We start from the raw sequence: 23,919 nt of genomic DNA, 5'->3' as shown, positions 1-23,919 counted from the left end.
TTGAGCCCAGGACACCAGTGCAACAAGGCAGCAATGTTTACCACTGCACCACAACATCAACCTATTACTCTAATTGTTTAATGACAATAATTAATAATTGATCATTCCTTGCATTTATTTTTAATTTTCATTCAGAAGGCATTATAGGAGGGGATCCACTTCATGCACCACTGAAGTGCTGAGCACCCTCGTATGTGACTCACATTACACGACCGATAAGGCAGAGAAGAAATTACTATGCCGATAGAATGAAAGGCATACTTTGAGGAAGCCTGATTACAAACCAACAGTGGAATTTAGCCAGGACAAGAGAATTAACATTTCTACTTATTCCAATAGTTCCAGCGGGTACTACTAAAATGATCATGCAGTCAGGAGCAGAGTTTAATATCTCATCTGCAGTATGCCACATCCTGCAGCACTGCGTTCTTCGGTCACCTCAATGGGACAATGCTTTAGAAATTCTGGTCCACCTACTGGTCCATCAGCACTACTTGCAGATGTAGCATGTTGCTCTTTTCAGGTCTTCCAGTCTTGCTAACTGCTCCGCTCCTTTGATGGGAATTTTGCAATGATGACTCCATTCCATAGAACTCTTATTGAATCTCTTTTAACATTCACTAAGGTAGCCTGGTTTGGAAACCTGAACACACACCAACAGATTGAGCAGGATAGCGAAGCAGAATAAGTGGTGTACCACAGCTACATCTGTCAGACATCTATATTAAATAATACGGAGGGCCAATATAATCACCGACTGTCATGACCTCCCCGTGGACAGTGAATCTGAGCTCCTTCCATTAGGGCATTGACTTAGACGGTCCAGATGATGTGTAATAGAGCTACATTATCCTTTATTTCCACAGATATTAACTGGCTTAATTTGGACAGCAGATTGTACAGTTTATTTAATTAATTAATTTTTTTCAACATCAATGTATCTTACAAATATATCTCATACACTGATGATCCAATTTCTTCATGTGCTCTTTTCTGCAGAATAGTGAAGGTGTTTCTTATCTGTTAGTGTGTTTAATTTATAGTGTATCGTGTTGTGTCTTTTACTCATCTGGGCCAATAAAGGAAGAAAATAAGAGATCTGTCACAATCAGGCTACAAGATTGTGAGGAGGTGATTTTTCCAACCTATTATGTTGTTTTTAAAACTTTATGTTTATTATTGATGTTTTGAGTCAAATGGAATATTAATCTTTATTGCCCTTCGGCTTGATGCTTGTTTGGTACTGGACTGGACTCAAGATAGTTGGCAGAGAGATTTTATATTTCCAAGCAGTAGCAAAATTTTACCTCAAGACGGCTCAGGCTACAGTTTAGAAAGGCAGTTGCTGCGCCTTCACTCAGCTCCTGAATGTGACGTAAGGCAAGAAAGACGGGCTTCGTTCGTGACAGGGGTCTTGCTCATTACCAACACATTTTCTCTTTCAAAGCACGCTTATTCTTCTAGGTTGGTGGGGGTTGGACACAGCCTGTGCCTCTGCCGGAGTCTCTGTCAGTGGGTTCGTGCTCATCTGAACATCTGTGTCAAGAGCATGAGTGGGGAGGCGAGGAGGGGGAAGGGGTTGCTTGAGCACTTGTGGCCTTCAATGAGAGGCGCAGATCAAGGAGGGATGTGCTGATCAGAGTGACAGATGAACAATGTCCCCATTTTGCCTGCCCGCTCTGAACACCCCCATTCATCACCGGCTAGGAGATTAATTCAATTCATCAGATCCGTGTCTCCTCGGGCCCTCCTAATGCAGCCTGATATCGCTCGGGGGAGCTGCCTAATAGAATGTTTGTGGATTTGATTACGGGCTGCCTCCTCACAACAGAATTAAAATGTTACTCAACAGGCACTGTCGAGATGCTCTCCCCCCTTGCAGCCGGCTTCTGCAGAATTCCAATTATCTTAATGAGGAAAAAGCCACTCTTAGCAAAATCCGAACCAGAAATGGGAGGGAGGAGGCCGGAAGGGCAGGTACCAGAGCGTAAGGGTAAAGGATGGTACAAAAGAAAGAAGGGCTATTCAACCTGTTGGAGCTCGTTTGTGTTCTCCCATGGCCTGGAGACCCTACGCAGTTACAGTATGTACATCCACATTACCTCTGCATCAGTGGGATGGCTCCCGAGTCTGAAACACCTTCTTGCTCATGAATCAGACAGTCAAGCCGCCTGTCGCAGCAAAGCTACAGCGTTAACGTGTCTCTACTCTTCCGGGAGGCTGACAAGCTGTTAAATAAGAAAACTGCTTAAAAACCAAAGACGAATTCGATTCATCATCACACTGAAGTTCTGACGCTTTACAACACCACATAAAAATATTACTTTTTGCCCTCTCACAACCCTGAAATGAATCTGCCCTTTACCAGTTTTGGTAGTATAGCTGTTGTCGGCCATTTATGTCAGCCACATGCAGCAGAATGTTTTTCCTTCACTGAATTCGTTTCTTCTTTGTCACCACCAGTCCCACAAAAGCTTTGGGATCAACAAATGGCTTTGTGTAGTCAAAACAGCAACAAGACAGTGTCCACACAGTCACAGAAGCGGCTTCATATACAGAACAGCCATTTGGGGATCAGCTGTGGTACACTTTGGTTACAGACGGTACAGTCCCAGAAAAAATGAAAATTACTTTTGAAATCAAGACAACGCTGATGACGGTGAAAGTGTAAAATGGAATTTTCACTATAAACTCTAATCTTTTTTCACAAACAAAAATTATGATTGATAGGCACAGCTCTCGCAAATATTATTTCTAACAAACTCTATCCCATTGTACATACTTGGGTCAGAGTATGGCTGAACTAGGCAGAACTTCACCATGCAGCCTGGAAAAGATGCATAACATTTGGTTAATGAAACCTAGGAGCCCATCAGCAGAAAAAAAGGTGGAAAATCTTGAGTCTGATCAAGATTTCTAGATTTAAATCAGACTGGGCATGCATTTTACATACTGAAGAAAAAATGTAATTCAGAACAGAGTTTGATGAGCTGAGTAGCTCACAGACATCATGTACTGTAGTTATTGCCTCAAAGGCATACAGTATGTAACCAAATACTGACTTCTGGTTAACACAGAAATATATTTTACATATTTGTATTAATATGACTACAAATGCAAATTGCATGACAGTAAACTAAAGCACACGCACTGTGTATGTTCACAATATTTATTTTTTTAAATGGCCAACATGTGACATATTTCTTCTGTGAGGACAGCACAGTGGTGCACTGGTTACCGTGGCTGCCTTGCAGCGCTGGGGCCACACGTTGAATTCCAGACCCGGGGTGCTCTGTGTGGAGTTTGTACAGTCTCCCCATGTTTGTGTGGGTTTCCTCTGGGAGCTCGGGCTCCTCCCACAGTCCACACACGTACAGTATTAGGAGGTTAACTGGCTCCTGGGGAAATCGGCCCTGGTGTGTGTGTGTGTGTGTGTGTGTGTGTGTGTGTGTGTGTGTGTGTGTGTGTGTGTGTGTGTGTCTGCCCGTCTGCCCGTCTGCCCTGTGATGGACTGGTGCCCAGTGCTTGCTGGGATAGGCTCCACCTCTCTGGGAACTGGATAAAGCACTTAGAATTCTAATTGGTGGAATTCTTCTGTGCTTCAGTACAATCAACTTAGCAAATGATAGGCGAGATTCAAAGTATATTAAATAACTCACAGTATATATTCACAGTCATAATACAATGTGTAGGACAACCTTATTTACTGCATAGACTTTTCGTTAGGATGCTAGTGTATTTAACTGTAGAAACATATACATATGTTTATGTAGTTCAGTATTCTTTAAGACATAAAAAATCTCAGAAATGAATATATAATCACTCTTTCTTACATATGGCTCAACACTAATCTAAGCTGTGTTCATCTACAATTCCAAAATGGCTTTGTACTCTTAACTTTTTTTTAATCAGATACACACAGATCAGACAACTGCCTAGAGTTAACTTATGTGCACTGATACTGTTCGAGGGCCATGAATTTTTATTTTAAAAAAGGCTTAAATTATTTAAAGTCGTCCATTTGGGAAAATCGTTTTTTTTTTACCATCTTAAAATAGCCATGATTTAGTACACAGTAGTTAATTAGGGACGTCTGTACCGTAGGGCATGTATTTTTTGGTACTCTAAAATATTCAGAATCTCTTCACACAGCTGTTCATTTCCAATATCTTTAGATTTAGACAAATATTTCATTAGCTATGAGTCTGGTAATTGCAAAACCAGAAAGAACATGACTTGTAGTTCTTATTTCCAAACGCACCCGCAAAGCCAAAACATTTAAACAAAGAGAAAGCAGTCTTACTTCCCAGACACTGCTGCCAGAGGGGTCGTAGCAGATCACAGCCCAGCTATGAGTACTTCAAAGGCTGTCGAAGGATAAACTAAAACCTAGACTAAATTTTCTTGGGCCGCAAAATCTTCCACATTCCAATATTATCATGCAGACGCTGTCCTTGGAGTTCTGCTGCTGCACGGGCACAGTACATTGAGCCATCTTGTGGACAACTTGGGAACAGCGCCCATGAATACCGACAAACACTTTCCTGCAGAAAGTCGCTGAAGACTCATCATTGAGTGTGAGGTTAACGTGCACATAGAGGATTACGCAAACTGGATTAATGTTTCTTGCCACACAGTGTGTGTGCATCTACAACAGAACTGACTTTCGCACCCCTACCTAAAGGAATTCCCAGACTGCTTCAGCAGAGCTATAGTAAGGAAGTCTACTTCCGGTCCTTGCAACCTAGCACCACCTATATCATTAGTGTTTTTTTAGAAGGCCAATGTGCTACATGCATTAGGATTTGCCTGTCAGGTATCCTACCCACCCATCCAAAAGAATTTTGCTTACTTAAGTCATTTTACAACTAGATTTATAAATGACTTTTTGGAGTCTTGCTTTTCCAAAACTTTGTATGCTTTTTACAAGTGAGGGTTTGGCATCATCTCTACGATAGAAGTCTCTTGTAATACGGTTCAGCACCCCACAGAAAGGAATTCATTTAAAAAATCTTCACACCATTCTGGCTTGAAGGCTAACTATTTTTTTTAATGCCTCAGAGCACCTCAAAGGCTCAGCATCAAGGTCTGGAAACTAAAAGGTGGTTTAAAAAGAAAACCAGTAAATTCTTGATCTCCTGTGGGTGCCTTCTTTCCCTTGTTACAATCAAATGTTTCAGCCCTTTCCATTCCTCTGTGCTTGAACATTATTCTAATTACTATAAACCTCACCCACGTTTTAAAACTACAGAGCTTCTGCAGCACAGTTTGATTACCAGCATACAGACAGCCCTACTCACCCTCATCCTCCGCTGGGACTCAGCCAGTCATTGCTAGATTTTTTATATACAGTTTGTCATCCACTTAATGGATATAGAGAACTGGGTATTTGGAATAAGAATGTAGCAGCCAAACCAGGGAAGGGGAGGATTAGATGGAACCAGTCCATGGATGAGACAGAAAGGACCAGCTTTCAAGTCTAAAGGTAACATTTGCCTCTTGGTATCCTATCCAGTGGATAGGTCTGATTTACACTGTAGGTCAAGCAGTGACAAGCCCCACAGGTCATGGGAGCTTGGTTAGAAAACTGAAGGGTACTGTAACCCCACTCACACTTAAAGCAAGTCTAACTCACTTTCTAAAAGTGAAAATGGTTTTAAATTAGGAAACCAAAAAGATTTTAACTCCAAAGTTACCATTGGAGTAACTGTATCTGCCAAGTTATATTCAAGGGCTGCTACATCATGCAATGGCCTCTATGGGCTACAGCACAAGCATCAAGAAATGGGGGCAGATGTGTGAAATCTACATTTAACAGACTAGGAAAATCTGCATGAGCCCCGCCTAAGTTCATATACTTCCCAGGAATGTTATGAGTCAAAGTGTGGCTTTCTACTCAGTAGAGCTAGTAGGTTAATTCCAGCTGACAGTGCTCAGCATCATAAGGTTGTGTTCACACCAATCAAATGAAGTGGTAATTGTCACCATCTTACTATCACAGACTAAAGCTGTGGAAGGGACAGCTCCAGGCACCCTCCACCAGAGACAGATGTAACAATTCTTGTAATTGGTCTTGGTCTGACCAGAAGTGTACCCCCTAAAAATACTAAGAAAAAAAAAAGAAGAGGACGCTATGCAAGTTCTTTATTCTTTTATTTCAACCAAGATCCACGACATACAGATCATTAGGATTCCTTCGGAAAGCTGCAGTGAATGCCAACAACCCTGTGCACCTCATCTATCTGAGCAGGGATGAGCAGCTCACTCTGTGGCTTGGTCTGCACTCCTGAGGGAGACCAGACACAGAAGTAGTACAACAGAGACAGGGCACCAAGGAGGACTGTCACCAGCAGCGCTCCAGCCAAGAAGATCACCCAGATGGGAACTGCATCCTCCTCTGGAAGAAAAGGAGACATTAGTAAGTAGTCAACAGCACTCAAGATTAATTCTGAAGACCTTCCAGATCTTCCCAAGTAGAGAGTATCATTGTACCTTGTATGATGACTGCAGGGACCTTGGTTTCAAAGAAGTCACCTGGATCCTCTTCAGGCAAAATCCTCAGTGGTCCCAGGACTGTAGTGTGCCTCAGTCCTTGCACATCTGGAGAGAGTTTATGGTCAGGTATCCAACAGTCAAACAGAAGCTTCATTATAAACATCACCACATTTTTATACCTGCATCTCTCTTTCTCCTTCCCACACAGCTTGAGGTACAGCAGTCACATAGCACATACTGTGAAGGATCATCCAGTAGCTCCCACCTGGACAAGGAGAACTGGTCACAACACGTACTATACACAGAACGCCAAATAGTGCAAGTTGGACCTTAATCCAGTCACCTGTTGGTGGTCTTGTTGAAGTTGCAGGCTTTCTTGGTGGGGTCATTTAAACGTGCAGGGTCCCAGGCCACCAGCTGACAGTGAAGATAAACCTGCAGAGAAGCAGTTTTGTACAACACCTAGTGTATGCATCCCCATGTCACTTGGATGAATTATACTGGCTTAAAAAGAACTTACATCATTTTGTGTAATGAACTTGAAGGCCTGTACCAATGCCTGAATATTGGAAGTCTGGGCTCTGGGCAGGAACCTGGAGTTAGAGGTTTTGCCGTCCTTAAAGCACCTGTTGTAGAACAAGAGATCCTCAAGCCAGGAATTGGGTTGACCATGTCAATTGGTATGAGACCAGTTAAGGCTAAACACTACACTGCATGTTTAGAATCACAGCTCATTTCATACAGTTGAAAGGATAGTCATTGATCCTCAAACTTTAAATCCACTAGAAGCAAGATGTTACCCATAGTTGTTGATGAGCGAGTAGGTCTGGCTTGAAGGACTCAGCACTGCAGTGGTGGCAGCAACACACTCTTCCAGGAAGAGGATCAGAGGCATGTGGAACTGCTGGTCCACTGCAGCCCGGATGGGAATAAGGGACCCCAGGAAGAATGTGGTGGAGACCCTGGGGGCACTGAAGTCATCTGTAGTAGATCATGGATGTTAATCTTTGAAGTAAGGCACCAAATAACAGGTATCCTAAAGCTTTGAAAACCCTCACCTTCCATGATGTCCATAGAAAAATTCAGGGTTCCAAACCCAGAAGCATCTCCCAGGGCAGGGTTATACAAGGGAGGAGTCCAGTCAGGAGACCTGGAAGATTAGAGCACAAAGCAAGTAAATAGAGCTCGATTTACAGATGTCCAAGTAAACTCGCATCAATGCTCATCCACATCCATTAAGAAAAGCAAGTCAGCCCAAGTGTGTAGTAGTTACAGAACCTTCAGTTATTTTAGAGTACTTAGCAAATAATTGGGAAACCAAGATCACCCATCCCTGTGGTCCCCACCAAGGGAAAAACCCCAAGGAGTTTAGGGATCAGTCCACATTACAATCAGGTTAAGTCAAACTGCTCAACACCTCCCACCACCCCAGTTGAGGAAAGCAAGAACTTGGCCTTGAACACAACCCATGTCCTCTTGGGTCTAAGGGTCCCCTTGCTTTCTACTCACTTTGCATAGGTACACTCAATGAATTCAGAGAAAGGAGATGGGTAGAAGGCAGAGGTTGTGGGCTTGTACGTCAGGATGTTTTTGTAAACCAGGATGTCTGCAGTAGCCTGGGAACAGAAGTCAAGTGGATTATGGTTGGGAAGCAGCCAGTTGGCCCTGCAGTTGGTTTAGTAACAGCCTTACCATGCGCATGAAACGACAGTCCAGGAATTCACTCTGGAATACCGCTTGTCCTTCTGCAACATTAGACACCGGACAGCTTCCCAGTAGCAGGCCAGAAGGGTCCAGAGGTAAAAGAGAGCTCACTTGAAGGTTCACACTCACAGTAATGGAGTCCTGCTCACAGCTCACGGTAATATCTAGGGAATACAAAAGGTGTTTAACATCCCCCTCCCAGTGGTGCATTCTAGTCTCTTAGGATAAGAACCCCTAGTAATTTATGCCCAGGATATAGTAAAGACTTTTTTTTTTACTCTAGTAAAAGCCTGTAAACACCATATACCACTTTGCTTTAGAGTTTTTACAGCACGAAGTCACGAAGCTAAAAAGCCGAGGCCGACTTGAATTGCCAGATAACTACGGTGAATCATAATTGCCCACAGACGAAACGAAACTACAAATAAGCCAAAAGCAGGTTAAAGTTTACGCACCATGCCCTTGCTGCGGCAGAATAGGAACCGCAAAAAACAATCCCATTGCTATAAGACTCCAAAGAAAAAACATTTTCACAACTGAACCATACAAACCACCTTCCACCTTCCGATTTTATAGGGAGAGACCCAGCGACCGAAACATTAATCAGCTGTTCTGCCCTGAGCGGACCGGCTGTTGTCAATTATTTCCCTCAATAGACTTCTTTCTGTCGCTCTTTGTTAATTATTTTTATACACGAAATATTTGGGTTCTTCTTACGTAGTAGGACACATAAAAACGATCTAAGGATTTTTAACTTGTTAAATGGGCAGAAATCTTATTAATCATCTGCGAAAATCGATGCCTTTTTATGCAAAGGTAAATTAAAGCTTATGAATGTAAATTAAATGTAATTAACTTCGTAACTAACGCTGTCTATACAGAGGTTTGAACCATTTAAAACTTTATTTTGTTTTTTGTTTTAATACACGTTTACAGTCCCAGGTAGGGTGACCCGTTCACCCAGGGATTCTTGTAGCGAACTGCACAAAATATTTACATCCTTTTCCGCAGGTTAAAAATATTTAAACGTTACGCGGGTTTTCTTTCATATGGTCCTTATGGACGAATGCAATGCCAGTGATAGGAAACTACTCAAATATGCGCAATAACAGCGGCTGAAGGTATTTGAAACCATTTTAACCCGTTTCCTGGCAAGACCATAACCCTCGTGTTGAAAAGTATAAGTTTTCCTCTCAACTCATTGATCTCCAACAGTTACTTATCCATGCAAAACACTGAAAATATCTTTTACAGTTGCAAACTATATTAAAAAGATCCAGGTCAAAATAGCCCTGATGGAATTTTTGGCACGACAATAAAGTATTGTGCTGAAGAACTGAGTGGAGTGTTTCATCGGTTATTCAAGCTCTCTTTAGGCACTGGCACAGTTCCTCCTGTTTGGAAGACGTCTACAGTCGTACCTGTTCCTAAGAAGAACAGACCTAAAGCTCTCAATGAATTTAAGCCAATAGCTCCAACTCCATTAGTGACACAGACTCTTAAAAAAGTCAAGTTACATATTAAAGTTAAAATAGAGTCAGATGCTGACCCCCTCCTGTTTGCCTACCATCCCTGAAGAGAAGATGACCATGCTAATATTTTCTACTCCATGTTCTTTATAAACATTTAGAGTGGAAAATATCTTCAGCTAGACTTTTCTTTGCTGCTTTTTCATCAGCCTTTCATACAACGCAGCCTTACATTTTGGTTGAAAAACTTATCGAACACGTTTCAAATTAGCCCATCAACATACAGTACAGTATCATGTGAATCATTTGTTCTCCGACTCACAGAATCCAAAATCTGCTTATTAATGGGTTGGCATCTGAGCCTGTTTGTAATGCTACAGGCTCACCACCAGGCTGTGTCCTTTCTCCCTTTCTTTTGATCTTATATACAGATGACAGAGCATCTGTGATCAGCAAGGTTGCTGATAACAGGGTATTAGTCCCTCTTCTCTCAGAGCCTGGACAAACACATGGACCCCTTCTAGATGCATTTGTCAATCAGTGTGATATTCATCTTGAGATTAGTGTGTCAAAAAAGAAACAATTGGTGAATAAAAAACAAAACAAAATTATTCCCACAATAATCCATGGTGGGTCTGTTGGTATAGTTCATAGTCACCAATACAGTACCTGGGCATTGTTTGATAAACTTGATCTCACCGAGGACACTGTATAATTGTTAAGAAGTCCTAACAGGACTTATGTGGTTTCAGAAAAGTTTCCCCAAAATGATCATTTCATAGCTCTTTTATTGAAAGCATCTTAAATTTTTCCCAGTTGTTAACATCCATTAAAAGGACAAAAATCACATCCAAGATGTTCCAAAATCCTTGGCAAGTCTCTGGGACTCCTGGCACAGCTTCCTATCCAGCAGTGAAGACCCATCTCATTCTTCAGTTTTTCACATTTTTGCCTTCATGTACTGGGCACAGCGCAAGACAAATAGAAGAAAGCATACATCATCCCAGAGGCCATCAGGTTCACACGATGAGTGTAAAGAGTTATTGATCTTTCTGGGACAGATGCAAACATGATTTAATTCTTAACTATTAAATTGATTGTGTAGTATACAATATATTGTGCTATTATGAACAATTTATGACCCTCTTTCCTTTAAGTATTGCGATACCATGTTGTGTAATGGAGTTTATAACAGGTTTGAGAGGGATGACAACCAAGTTCAAATTGGACTCAGCCATCGATAATTAGCAGAATACTCTAAATACCCATGTGAACCCCAGCTTTCCCTTTCAGGGGTCTTTCACATCCCACCTCCACAGCTACCCCTTGGTCACCCTGCATGGGAGTTCTGGCCTCCTTGTTCTATGGGCAGGAAGTCAGCCCTCAGCCAACTGGGATAAGCCAAATTTCCACTCTAACCCTTTCATGCTTTAAGCTTGGGTGTTGTCATTCCTAGTGAATGAGTTTTAATTTGGAATGTTGCACTGCTTGCTGCTTAAACTCCTCCCCCTTGGGCATGAGGGAGGAACTTTGAATTAAATTCTAGGCAGCTGTACAAGTGAATTGTACCTATATTCTCCTAAACACTTACATTCACCCCTCTCCACCCAGTCACCTCTACAAGCAATATGCACAATTGCTAAAGATGGGATATACAAAAAAAAAAATATTGCTTCTAGATGACTTTGAATAGGAAGCCACCTTACAAAGATGCTAGTGAGGGGGGTTTCCCCCACAAAGTTCTACAGTGTGTGCAGCTTAGGGACTAAAGGAATAAAAAAAAAGCAAATAAAGCAGCAAGACCATCCTGCTTAAATCAGGAGAATTAGTCAAATTTATCATTTAGTTCTTTATTTTTCCCCACTAGGTAAAACAGGGCTACATCGAGCAAGGAACATGACCTAGCTGTCCCTTCCATCACACAGGTGGGACCCCAGGCACAGCACTCCACAGATGCCCAGCCACCTAGGGAGACTGCTCGTCTTGGGTGCTACTTCCCTCTGAAATGAAAGTAGCAAAGGGGGAGGGGAAGTATTAGTCAAGCCAGGATGTCTGGAACCCTCCCCCCCCCCCATCCCCCAATAACAGAAGTCCCAGTTGGACATGGAAGAAGTTGTGCAATACTATTGGAGGAGCAGGCATCAAGTAGGCCTGATGACTCTTTTGCTTTAGAGAGGCTAAAGCAGCTCTAAACAGGACTTGAGCCAACGACTCCAGGCTGAAGGGTCACCAACCTAATCGGTCAGAGAGTTCCTTCTTGACAGATGCACCATGCTCACTAGCCTGTGCTGCAGCAAGGATCTTCAGGGGTCCCAGGACAGTGGTGTGCATCAACCCCTGGTTGCCTAACAAGGTGAAAGAGCTTAATTATTCAGACTGAAGCAGCTAAAGATGGAAGTTCAGACCTCAGTGAAGGATCGTCATCTCAGTGAGGATTAGAAGAGACTGCGGAGGTAGTTGGTACCTGCTCCCAATTCTCTTTTCTTCCTCTGTGTGCAGATTGAGGAACAGCAGCTGCACAGGGAGTTCTGGTTGGGGTCATCCAACAGCTCCCAACTAGAAGTAATAGAAGGATCCATTTACTCTGGAGATTTCGGGCCAGCTTGCATCAACAATAGCAATAAAGCACTAAGATCACTCACCTGTTGGTAGTCTTGTTGAAGTTGCAGGCTTTCTTAGTAGGGTCAAGTTGCTGTGGGTCCCAAGCTGCCAGCTGGCAGTGAATGTAGACCTGCAAGACAACAGCCATGTTAAATCAAGGAAGAAAATCAAACAGAGCCTTAAGTGGTATACTTCAAGATAGGAAGCAAGACTCAAGTAGAACCAACATGCAAAGGTTATCTGGTATGAGATCAGATGACCAGGGCTCGCAATACAAGGGACCTTGTATTAATTAGTTTAAGCACCAAGGCTGGTCATGTTGAGTTTACCAAAAGAGACTTACATCCTCGCCCTCTGTGAACTTGAAGGCCTGCACCACTAGTTGAATTTCAGAGCTCTGAACTCGGGGTAGGAACTTAGAGTTGGCAACCTGGCCATCCACCAAGCATCTATAGTACAAGGGGGAAAGAGAAAACCCCAATTAAACAAGACCCCATCTACAGAACCCACCTCAGCACACAGAAGGCCACCTTCAGACTGTTTATTCAGTCGCCTCTACATCTTAATTGGGGGGTTAGAATTCCCTTTGCCAAATGTAATGAGCAGCAAAACAAACCCCTACCCATAGTTGTTGATGAGCGAGTAGGTCTGGCTTGAAGGACTCAGCACTGCAGTGGTGGCAGCAACACACTCTTCCAGGAAGAGGATCAGAGGCATGTGGAACTGCTGGTCCACTGCAGCCCGGATGGGAATAAGGGACCCCAGAAAGAATGTGGTGGAGACCCTGGGGGCACTGAAGTCATCTGTAGTAGATCATGCATGTTAGAATAGCTTCTTAGAGCAAGGCACCCCAAGCAGAAAGCCATTCTGGATTTCCCCAGAGTCTCACCATTCATAACTTCCATGAAGAAAACCAGGGTTCCAAACCCAGAAGCATCCCCCAGAGCAGGATTAAATACTGGGGGAGTCCAGCCAGGAGTCCTAGAGAACAGTCACAATCAAGAGAAAGCAGGAGGCCAGTGCAAGCAATCTGCTAGCCCACTTGTACTTACATGTTATAGCTGCAGACAATCAGCTCATTAAATGGAATAGAGTTGAAACCTGGACTGGGCTTGTAGGACAGTTCATTGCTGTATACCAAGATGCTAGCTGTAGCCTAGAAAGCAAAATAAAGTTAATTATCCCTATGCTCAGACATAGCAAACCAGATAGTTCTGGTGAGCTTTATTAGGGAAAGGGAAAAGGACGAGTACCATACGCATGAAGCGACAGTCGAGCAGACTAGACTGGAAAACAGCCGTATTTCCATCAGAACTAAACGGAGGACAGTTTCCGAGAAGCAAGCCGCTGGGATCGACAGGTAAAGCGGATCTTGACGTCAGTCCTACCCGAACGACCACGGAATCGGTCTGACACTCCACCGTCACATCTACCGACAACGAAACGGAGCAAACAAACTCATTAGCACAGGAAAGTTCAGCGCACGGATATAACTAGGAACACCGTAGGTAGTTACATCTTTACCTCTTTGACTCTGAGAGTCTACAAAAGCGCTGAAGCAACCCAGTAAGAGCCCAACACAACACAGGGAAATCATGTTGACGTCTACTGGCTGTTTGCTAATCCTCTTCTTTTATAGGAAAACGGAAACCAATTAGCTGATCGTCTTCATGGGCTCACGAACAATTGTTAAATCACGTAGCTTGTTACCTGGCGCGCACAAACACGACGTTTACGCGTCAGCGTAAAAAAACGTTCATTTTATATTTGATTAATTGAAAGATCGAAGCTTTTTGTCATTTGTCAATAAAGGAGCGGTGTATCATGTTAACTAGTTGCACAATAGCATCTGCGAAAACGATTAATACGATGTTAGGAGACCGTGAGGAACGACTAGTTACACGTAACCTGGCAAACGTGTTGGTATAGTTAGCAAAGTGCTGAAACGCGCACTACGACCAGCAGAATTAATAAATCAGGGGTGATTAATACGCTTTAATGGTTCTTATGCAAGACGGTAACATGCTACTTAGCAGCAAGATAAACAGAACAAATAATATATATATATAATAGATTTTTTCCCCACATTTATCCACAATTTACTATAAAAGCATCTGATTTCGGATTTTTTTTCTCTACAAAACGTTTTGTGTTCGAAATAATATTGTTGTGTTGCCACGAGCCCCTCCGAGCCGGTGAAACGAGAAATAGCTTTACCAGCGGTTTCTTTGGTGCATTAAAACTCGCCAGGTTATATCCCTTACGGTGAATAGTTTGAGGGTAGGGTCTAGTTATTATCCAGGGTCAACATTAGGTTGCGATCGAGTGTACTGCGGGTCTAATCGAAGATCATGAATAATAACTATCAACAACAATTCAACAGCAATAGCAGTGCTCACACAAAGCCAGTGTTTGCTGCAAAGATGCTGAGAAACTTATTAAAAGTCAGTTTGAAACTGAGAACAGGAAGAGAACAGAATTTATCCTGTCGATATTAAGAGTGGGAGTCTTTTTTGCTCAATACTAATGGATGAAATTAGATACTAAAAACCACATAAGCAGGATGGGCTGAATGGCCTCCTGTGCATTGTAAATATTATAGTTAGGGGTGGTCAGTCCTACTTGGAGAGTCACAGTCCAAAAGTGTAAATGGTCTAGATCACTTTAAAACCAGTTTCTGAAGTTTTTTTTTTCTGACCAGCTAAAATTGACTCTTTATAAACTCCTGGATCAGCAGCAGTCCTAGCTGGTTAAAGCACGTGAGTGCAGGCTGAGCTGTATGATCCAGGCAGGGGTTCGAGCCTGGTGAAGATGGGGTTTGACATCGGTCAGTCTGGGCAGGCTTGCAGTGCTATTGGTTTTCCGCATCTTGGTTCACGGCTAAGAGCCAACCCACCTGTTATCCAACACACCACAGGCAGCACAGCCCTGTACCAGAGCTTCAGCACTGACTTGAAATACTATATGTTTTAAATGTGCTATTTGTGAAACCAAGAACCATGTGCAGAAACTGGTAAACAAAAGTCTAAAGTAGCAAGCTGATCAATTAAATGCATCAATCCGCACTGGGAGGTAACAACTTGGAATGATCAGACTGGGTAACTACTGCATTAGATCTTCCTGTACTAATGAATGACCTGCTTCCCTTGAGAGCTACCTTTTAGCACTGTTGTAAAAAAATCTGTTGCAGGCCTCCAGTACTCTTCTACTTGGGCCCAGTCAGTTCTCAGCACTACCTACCTTATTGAGGTTAAAATTGAAGAGGGTTAATACCATTAACACAATTTGAAACCGTTTATTTAATCACTTTGTACAGTTAAATGCACAACTGTGATTTTACAAACATGGCACATTTGTTCCAATATGTTTAATGTGGATAAATTATTACAGCAATTTAGAACATAAGTACAATGATGGGTCACTTTTTCTCATCCCATATATCCAGATAAAGAACAAGTTGTGGGATTATAGGATAGAAGCTTTTAACACTTTCACAGTGGGTCACATGCAACAAATATGGCTTTTAAAATACGTTTTAAAAAATAACTTATGTCAGATTTCTTTTCCTACAGATGTAAACAGAATGGGCTGTAATATTTTCTGAGACAATTTAGACATACTGTTAGGATTTAAAGTGACTTTGTTCAGGTATATGAACAATGAAGTGCATCTGAAACTTGAATTTGAATGCTGTGTAAACTAAAATGTTTTTGCATGACATCATCTGCTCATCTGTCTGTGTCTACCTCTTTAAATAGTTAGTCCACCTACAGAAATTTGTCAAATCAAAGAGATCATGTCTGCAGACTAAGGAGCAGATTAAGATTCAGATCAGATTTCAAGAGCCAGGAAACTGAGAAAGGGATTAAAGAGGTTTTATTGTCATGGAAGGGTTCATTTTTAAACTCAGGCATTAATTTGGTGCATTCAGTAACTTGCAAATCTGAAGTGAAAGTGCTTCCATACACTTCACAAAAACAAAACTAACATATAAGAGTTATGTCCCAAGAGTAATATACTATGGAGATGTGACCCAGGTACAGAGGCACCTTCCTAAAATTAAACAGACCATATCATTTAACCAACAAGAATGTTACCGACTACAAGTACAAGTACAGGTACAGGCCCGAGGTAGTCTCATCTGCAAGTTGCATTATAAACAGTTCAACAGACCTGATACACTTTGGAAAAGCTGGAGAACTGATGAGCTGACCATTGGTAGAAGCTATATTTAAAGCCACTAAGGCACTGGATATTTTGCCATCACTGCTAATGAGATGAAGAACAAGATCCATACCATAGGTGTAATGTCATGTTCCAGAATTGGTTGCTATTAAATGTCTTCAAATCTTTGCACATATAGGTTTGTAAACACACAAAACATACTGTATGTATGGCACTCTTTTACAACTCTGTGCAAAAGTGAAACCATGCAATATGTACTTACTCCTCTGCAACAAATGTTCTCTGGTAAAATACCAAAGAAAAGGTTTGCATATACAGGCTGCACCAGATTCAAATTTGCTCCACCAACAAAAGGCAAAAAGGCAATGGATAAGAAAAACTATGGGAGATTTCTTTGTTTTATCCTTAGTATTTGAAAATATATAAGGAATTATTTGAAGTTAGAAAATCTGCATCTGAAACACCCTTGATACTTAGCCTGTTAGCACTTAACCCAGACATTCATTGCAGCAGAAGCAAAAGAGCATGTCCATATGATACCTGCAATTTAGTTCCAAAGGCTGGAGCTGATGTGTTTTGAACTGAACCTATCAGGTGAAAAGTAACAGAGTGGATCACAGTCACTAACCAGGAGTCACCTCCTGCAGGTCTGCATGTTATCACTAACACAAAACAAGTCATTACACAGTGCAATGCTACAGTTCTCCAGATTGCATAGCACAGTACGTGTCCAGACGTGAAGCCCTCGTCTGCCCCAGGAGTCTCTAGTGCAATCTCTAGAGTTACAAGTGGAGCATTAGAGAGATAAGAGCTAAGACCTCCCTTCCTCACTGGAAGCATTGTGAACCAAATCCAGCATGAGAATTTCAGTGAAGTACAAGTCAATTCACAGTCACTGAAGGAAAGGAAAATAAAAATACAAAGTAGCTGTATTCACCCCGATTTTATAAAAGTAAAATATCTGACTTACACAAAATATATATTTGCTCTTCCAAAAATCTATTTTATTGGCAACTAATATGTGTGCAAAGGTCCCACATCCTCCTGAAGTCCCTCACTCCCTTGTGTTGAGGAACTGATGGCTGAACTGAAAACCCAAACATGGGGAGAGGCCAGAGTGCAAGGAAGATGTCTGTGTGAGCCAGAGGAGCTGTATCTAATGTAGGACACAATGTATTTTACATATGGATTTTTACCTGTGCTAGAACTATTAGTAATGAAATCTAGAAATTCACTTTGCCTAACACACCTACACATATGAAGAGCGCTTATACGATTGATTCCTGTGTTTCTGTGCTTTACGTTACAACACAGTCCTCCCGCCAGCAGGGAACGGCGACAGTCCTGACTCTTCCCCCCAGCAGAACTCCCACAGCCTGTGAAACTGGGGCAGGTGTCCAGCATCTTGGCTAGGACTCGTGCTTCCCTCCATCGTTGTATAGCTTGCGAAGGGTGGAGTCCAGGAGGTAGTCCACGGACCTGAGGCAGAAGGCATACAAGCATTAAAAACATCCGGGTCTGCAGGAAGGTGCAGAAGTGAACTTGAAGTTGATAGGCACATAACGTCTGAAGAACAGCAACCTCAGACTAATTTGCCCTTTTCACAGAGCACCTAAAGCTCATTTCCACAAACTGACCAACTGCTTACAGGGTGCCAGTTGGTCATCTTGCTATAATCTGCTTTTTCTGCACAAGAAATGAGAAAATAACAGGACTGCTGACCTCCACCAAACAATGAATAATGTAGAAGGTGGCACCACCGGTGTTTACCCCACCTCTGTTTTGGCAGTACATATTACAAGAGGCCTTGCATAGGGCACCGGATGAAAGACTTTCTTTCTGAAATGCAATTGTCCCTTTACAATTGTTAAATCACGTAGCTTGTTCTGCCAATTCACTGTATCCTGGAATATTCATCAGAGAGTTTTCCCTCAGGCCTTACATAATGCACAAGGCCAAGGTACTGGATTCTGATGTACTTAGATCCATTTTGGTCATGCTTTCCGTAATAATGATTTGTGCATGTTATCTTTTTGTCAGGGCTGCGCAGTTCAATGAAAAAATCTTGTTTTGATGTGGTGGCAGAACAGGAAAATGACAACAGCATTTCCCAGGTGTCGAGAGTCCTCCCCTGGTGCCAACGCCGTGCGGCGGAGAGCCTGCGCACCTGTCGATGGGTTTGATGATGAAGGGGATGGTGGACAGCCCGATGGCAGTGGTGGTCCACTTCCGCACGGGCAGGGGCCAGCGGGTGGCTCGGCCCAGCAGGAACAGCGACGCAGCACAGACGCGGTTGATGGTAAAGCCGGGGATGGCGACCGAGGCCAAGGCCTGCCACACAAAGGTATCCACCACCGCCACTCCCACCCGAAGCCTTTTCCCTGGCTTCTCCCCATGTTCCTGGGGACAGGGAGGAAGGGAAGAACCATGGCAGACACACTTTGTTATCTCTCAATGATCCTGACTCGGCTGCTCATTTTGTAGCCTTGTTTCTGTCTTTAGTCTTTGAGGGCTTCTAAAATGTATAGAATTTAAATGAGAAATTTACAGAATTTCCCTGCACTTTCCTGTACAGAGAGATCTCAACAGTTTGGCCTGGGACTCCTCATTTTACCCAAGAGGCACTCTGCCTTTTGTGTAGGGACACTTGGGGAATCTGGCTGAAGCACCATGTTACCTTTAACTCGCCAGAGTCTGCTTGGCCACAGAGCGTGCCACTCTGTGGAATGTGTGCATTTTAGCTTCAAAGCTATTCACAGTTCTTCGGGATCTTCATCCATCCTCTTTCTACCTGCTTATCCACTACAGGGTTGCGGGGGAGCTGAAGCCTTACCCCACAAGGTGGGATACACCCTGGATGGGACGCCAGTCCACTGCAGGGCAAACACACACTCACGCCAGGAGCAATTTTCCCAGAAGCCAGTTAACCAACCAGTATGGCTACGGACTGCATGCAGGAAACCCACATGAACATGGGGAGAACAGACAGACTCCTGGCGCTGGGAGGAGAGGCAGCAATACTAACCGCTGTGCCACCATTCTGCCCCAGGTGAAATCTATCACTCAAAAATGTGTTGGTGTGCAACAGCTTCCACGCACAATGTGAGGAAGTGCAAGTCAAGGAATTATTAACCTGAACAGGAATTATGGGTGTGAGCTTCTGTTTTTCTTCAGTGCCACCTGTCCGCTGCGTTGGGAGTTTCCAGCAGTTGATTCCCGAGCTGAGCGTGCACAGGCGATGTCACGGCACAAGCGCAGCACATGTTAGGGTTCAGTGCAAGGTTACTGCCCGGTGTTAGTGGATGCTCCGGGTGGACACTCACCAGTGCTGCCTTCTGGCCCTTGTCTGCGGCGTCGGCAGTCACGTAAGCTGTGGCGATGGCATAGCTGGCCCACACCGCGCCCACCGGCACCAGGGCGCGGAATGCCTCTCCCACCTCATTGGCATAGCCTGCAAGGGACCAAGACAAATCCACAGAGATCGCAAAAAAATCATTTTCCGAACGCGCTGCAGCCCCTGTGTAACTGGGATATCTTTTCCGTCGTGCAAGAGCCCATCCTCCAAGTTTCAAACACCTGCAGCAGAATCAAATGCAGTCCACGGGGGAAGAACGAGAAAGAAAAAAAAAACACAAGACGTTTCCACCAGTTAACAATACTGCCAAAGTCACACTAATAGAATCTCTGGTGTATAGAAAACTTTTTTTCTAATGCTTATTTAATCCAGCCTGCAAAACACAATCGAAACACAGAGATAAAACATTTGTAATAAAACCGCCATCCTTAAAAAATCAATCCTTAAAAAATAAAAAATAAATCATCCATCTGTTTTCTAAGTGTGAATTCAGGGTCACATGGGAGTGGGAGCCGATTTCTGAAAGCAACGGGCACAAGGCAGGGTACACCCTGGACTAAACGCCAGTCCACTGCAGGCACAAACTCACGTCAGGGCCAATTCTCCCAGAATTCACCTACCAGCATGCCTTTGGACAGCGAGAGGAAACCTACGCGAACACAGTGAGGACATGCATAATCAACACAGGCGGCACCCGGGGCCCAGGCACTGCGTGGCAGCAATGCTAACCACTGTGCGAGTGCTGTCAGTTCAGCTGTTCCCAAAATTAGAACACGTCAAGAGTAGAATTACAGCCCTGAATAATAGGAACATTTACAGCACAAAATGTCACCTGGAGGGTAGAGACTGCTACACTATATGTTGACAGAAATGTCTGGTGGTCAAATCATGGCCAATGAAAGTGTTGTAAAGTTGCTGAAATGGGAAATGGGAACCTTGCTGAATGAGCAGCAGCTTAGCTTGAGAAAACTGAACCAGCCTCATTCTGGGGTGCAAGGAATGTCACATATACAGAGATCATTCTTGAAAACTCTCAACTGTTTAAAATGAGGTTTTAAACCTGTTTGTTAATATATCGTACATTAAATCAAATATTACATGACCAATGGCTTTTTATTGCTGTGAAAAATTATCTTTCTCTTAACTTAAACTTTTATACAACACTGCAGTGTTGTTCATTCCATGGCAAAGGTGTTAAAAGAAAGATCTCAGTGACTGATTTGCAAACAAACACCTAGTAAGTAAATGAATACTGTACAATACCAGATATTAATTCACTCTCGAGTAGAATAATACTGTACAATACTAGATATTAATTCACTCTTAAGTAAATGTATATTGTACAATAGATTTGAATTCACTCTCAAGTAATTGAATACTATACAATACTAGATATCAACTCAAGCATTGTACACCTTATCTCTACTGGCACCTAGTGGACACTGGACAGAAAAGAATTCTATTTGTGTCTCATCCAATCCTGTCAAGAACGCAAACTGCTGTTCTGCATTACGGACCGTAACCTTTATCAAGGGTACAATATGTTCTCATCTTAATTAATAATGAATATGAAAATCAAGTCAATGAATATGAAAATCAAGGATTTCCAAAAATAGCGTTTTGGAAATCCTTTTCCGGGACAAACTCTCTCCTAGCTCAGAAAGAACTATCTGGGATCCGCTTACTAAACAGCTTAACGTAGGAACAAAATGTACAGGTTTCATTTTCTCATTTGCTCTAAATATTTTTTTCAATGTACAATCTTGCTTAATATTTCGGAGGTCAGTTATGTTCCAGAAACATTCCACATTTTTAACTTAACAGATATGCACACACTCACACCTTGGGACAATGATTTTATTGAAGCACAGAAGAAATCCATCCATCCATTTTCTAACCACTTTATTCAATTCAGGAGCCTGTCCCAGCAAGCAATAGGCAGAGGGCAGGATACACCCTGGATGGGACGCCAGTCCATCACAGGGCAGACAGACACAACCATACACACAGGGCCACTGAAATCAGGGCTCCAGTGCTGTGAGACAGCAGTGCTAACCATGTTTGCCTTACCTCAATTGCATTATAATATATCAAAATCAGCATTTTCTTCACACCCCTAAAACTAGTATGCAGTAGTGTTTATAACGCAGACATCAGGTACCAAATGTTCATTTTTCAGAAAAACAACCAAACTTGTATTTGCTGAGTAGTTCTTCAAAAAGTCCCTATCATTTTATTGAGTAAATAAGACAGAGTATGGAGGGTGCAGCTCCAGTTTTGCTTCCTGTACAAAATGAAGGCCTTTCCTGTTTGCTCACTGCCAGCGCTGGTTCCTAGTTTTAAGGCTGCCTCACCATGAGTCTTACAGCCTTAGACCTACAGACGCAGTAGTTCTCTGAACTTGATGGAAAAAAATATTAGTAAACTATTTCTATTATTATAACTATTTTTAGTGTTTTGTATCCAACTTAGGGATGTTTTGGTACAACAGACATCGAGCATGAGAGCTAAGGTAACAATTTCAATATAATTTATAAATATAATTACAAATGCATGTAAAAATAACAAAGGCTGCTGTGTCAACAAAGTCAATATTAATCATAATACAAACTGTATCTGTTTATATTGTAAACTCACTGTTTATATTGTAATAGTGCAACAGTACTTCGATGTTTTGGGTATCGTGGTTTGGCAGTGCTGAAGTTTGAGAAGGTGCCCTACTAACTTGATTCGCAACTTGTTTTCAGTTTTTTATTTGTTTGAGTAACAAGAAAGGCAATATTCCAACACGGAGCAGGCGCTACACGTGTTGTACTGTTGGTCTCTTGCGAAGTACAGTAGAGTAGAATAAAGTTGTACTACTGGTGAAGTTAAAGGTGATTCCCAGCCCTTGAAGGGTGTTTTACGCAAACCCCGCTTAAAGCCGGGAGCTAACATCCCCGGCTAAGGAAACGCGACAAATCGAAAACTTGCACGACTACTGGTGGTCAGGCTTACCTAAATAGCGGACCCATGTGTCTCGATATATATCGACCTCCTTGGCCGGCTGCTCCCGGGACGGATCCATGCCCCTGTGAGGCAAGTAGCTCGGCACAGTGCAAGCGCGTCCGATCGCCGGGGTCCACGACTAAGGGCTCGTCACCAAACTATCACGTTCTTCACTGTATTTACAAATACTGTACGCGATGACTATACCCATATAGCACTTTTCAAAGTCTTAGTTACTGAGGTCGTCCTGGTAAAAGCGCGTTTAAAAGTGATTAAACGTTTCACTGTTTACTACAGTGGCGATTAGCCATAATTTAGTCATGGGGGAAAAAAACGTTTTTAGAAATGATTTGAGTTTCCAGTTTTAGTAAACAAACGATTGCCGTCAATCTACAATTCAGCTTCTCGATCAAAATAAATACTAAAGGTCTGTTACCGCTCCACAGGCCGGTTTAACGTACCCAGGCTTAATTAAAGCGTGTGTTTTGTGGTGAAAAATATACTGCGCACTGCATCAGGTGAACGACGGTCCCCAAGTGCCAGGAGGTCTGCTACAGTAGCTGCCTGACTGAATATCACAAAAGGATGCGTTACTGCAAACTCACCCTTAACCACCTTCATATCATATGGGGACTATATCCCTAGAGACACCCTGAATCTGTGTTACACTGGACTAATAACACTAATAACGATTTTGGCCTGTCGCGATTAAAACAAGGTCATTGAGGTGGAGTAGCATGAGGAGTTCGCGCATGTCTGTACTTGCTACCAGTGCACTGATTATATACAGCAGTTTGCCGTAATAACAGCTCAGGCTGACTAAGTTGTACCAGAGCAGAACTAAAGAACCGTGTCGTTTAAATACACCCAGACTGGTGATGATAAGACACAGTACACAACAGCACAAATCCGACAGACACTTTTTTGCTCCCTCTCTCTCCCGGACAATGTCCCTCTCCCCCACCCGGGCGGAATATCAATGAGATAACGGGGCTCCGCCTGTGGGGAGAGATGGGAGAGAGAGGGATCCGCGCTCCCACTCGGGACAGTGGGACAGACACGGCTCTGTGGGAGCAGCACCCCGAATGCCGGACACACTGAGCTCCGGTGAAGCTGCCCCCG

General features: G+C 42.9%; 3 protein-coding genes across 3 annotated transcripts; all 3 read right to left on the bottom strand.

Annotated features, from left to right (window-relative positions):
• Positions 1-6,185: 6,185 nt before the first annotated feature.
• LOC148819199 (zona pellucida sperm-binding protein 3-like) lies at positions 6,186-9,248 on the bottom strand. Its single transcript, XM_088935463.1, has 10 exons — positions 9,233-9,248; positions 8,188-8,363; positions 8,005-8,111; positions 7,554-7,645; positions 7,296-7,476; positions 7,016-7,121; positions 6,839-6,930; positions 6,675-6,760; positions 6,493-6,600; positions 6,186-6,397 (listed from the first exon to the last, which is right to left on the bottom strand). The coding sequence occupies exons 1-10, from the start codon at positions 9,246-9,248 to the stop codon at positions 6,186-6,188; spliced, it is 1,176 nt and encodes a 391-aa protein (XP_088791589.1).
• A 2,385-nt stretch (positions 9,249-11,633) lies between these two features.
• LOC148819198 (zona pellucida sperm-binding protein 3-like) lies at positions 11,634-13,866 on the bottom strand. The gene is made up of 10 exons (XM_088935462.1): positions 13,794-13,866; positions 13,523-13,698; positions 13,322-13,425; positions 13,159-13,250; positions 12,892-13,072; positions 12,613-12,718; positions 12,311-12,399; positions 12,133-12,224; positions 11,903-12,013; positions 11,634-11,668 (listed from the first exon to the last, which is right to left on the bottom strand). Exons 1-10 carry the CDS (start codon positions 13,864-13,866, stop codon positions 11,634-11,636), a joined length of 1,059 nt encoding a protein of 352 aa, XP_088791588.1.
• A 1,681-nt stretch (positions 13,867-15,547) lies between these two features.
• mtfp1 (mitochondrial fission process 1) lies at positions 15,548-23,339 on the bottom strand. Its single transcript, XM_088935315.1, has 4 exons — positions 22,807-23,339; positions 19,778-19,905; positions 18,622-18,854; positions 15,548-17,933 (listed from the first exon to the last, which is right to left on the bottom strand). The coding sequence occupies exons 1-4, from the start codon at positions 22,874-22,876 to the stop codon at positions 17,864-17,866; spliced, it is 501 nt and encodes a 166-aa protein (XP_088791441.1). The 5' UTR covers positions 22,877-23,339; the 3' UTR covers positions 15,548-17,863.
• Positions 23,340-23,919: the final 580 nt, after the last annotated feature.

Source organism: Atractosteus spatula, chromosome 17 (genome assembly GCF_055471065.1).
Source record: "Atractosteus spatula isolate fAtrSpa1 chromosome 17, fAtrSpa1.hap1, whole genome shotgun sequence".
Lineage (NCBI taxonomy): Eukaryota > Metazoa > Chordata > Actinopteri > Semionotiformes > Lepisosteidae > Atractosteus > Atractosteus spatula.
The sequence above is the reverse complement of the archived record's forward strand: the minus strand, read 5'-3'. Positions and strand labels throughout refer to the sequence as shown.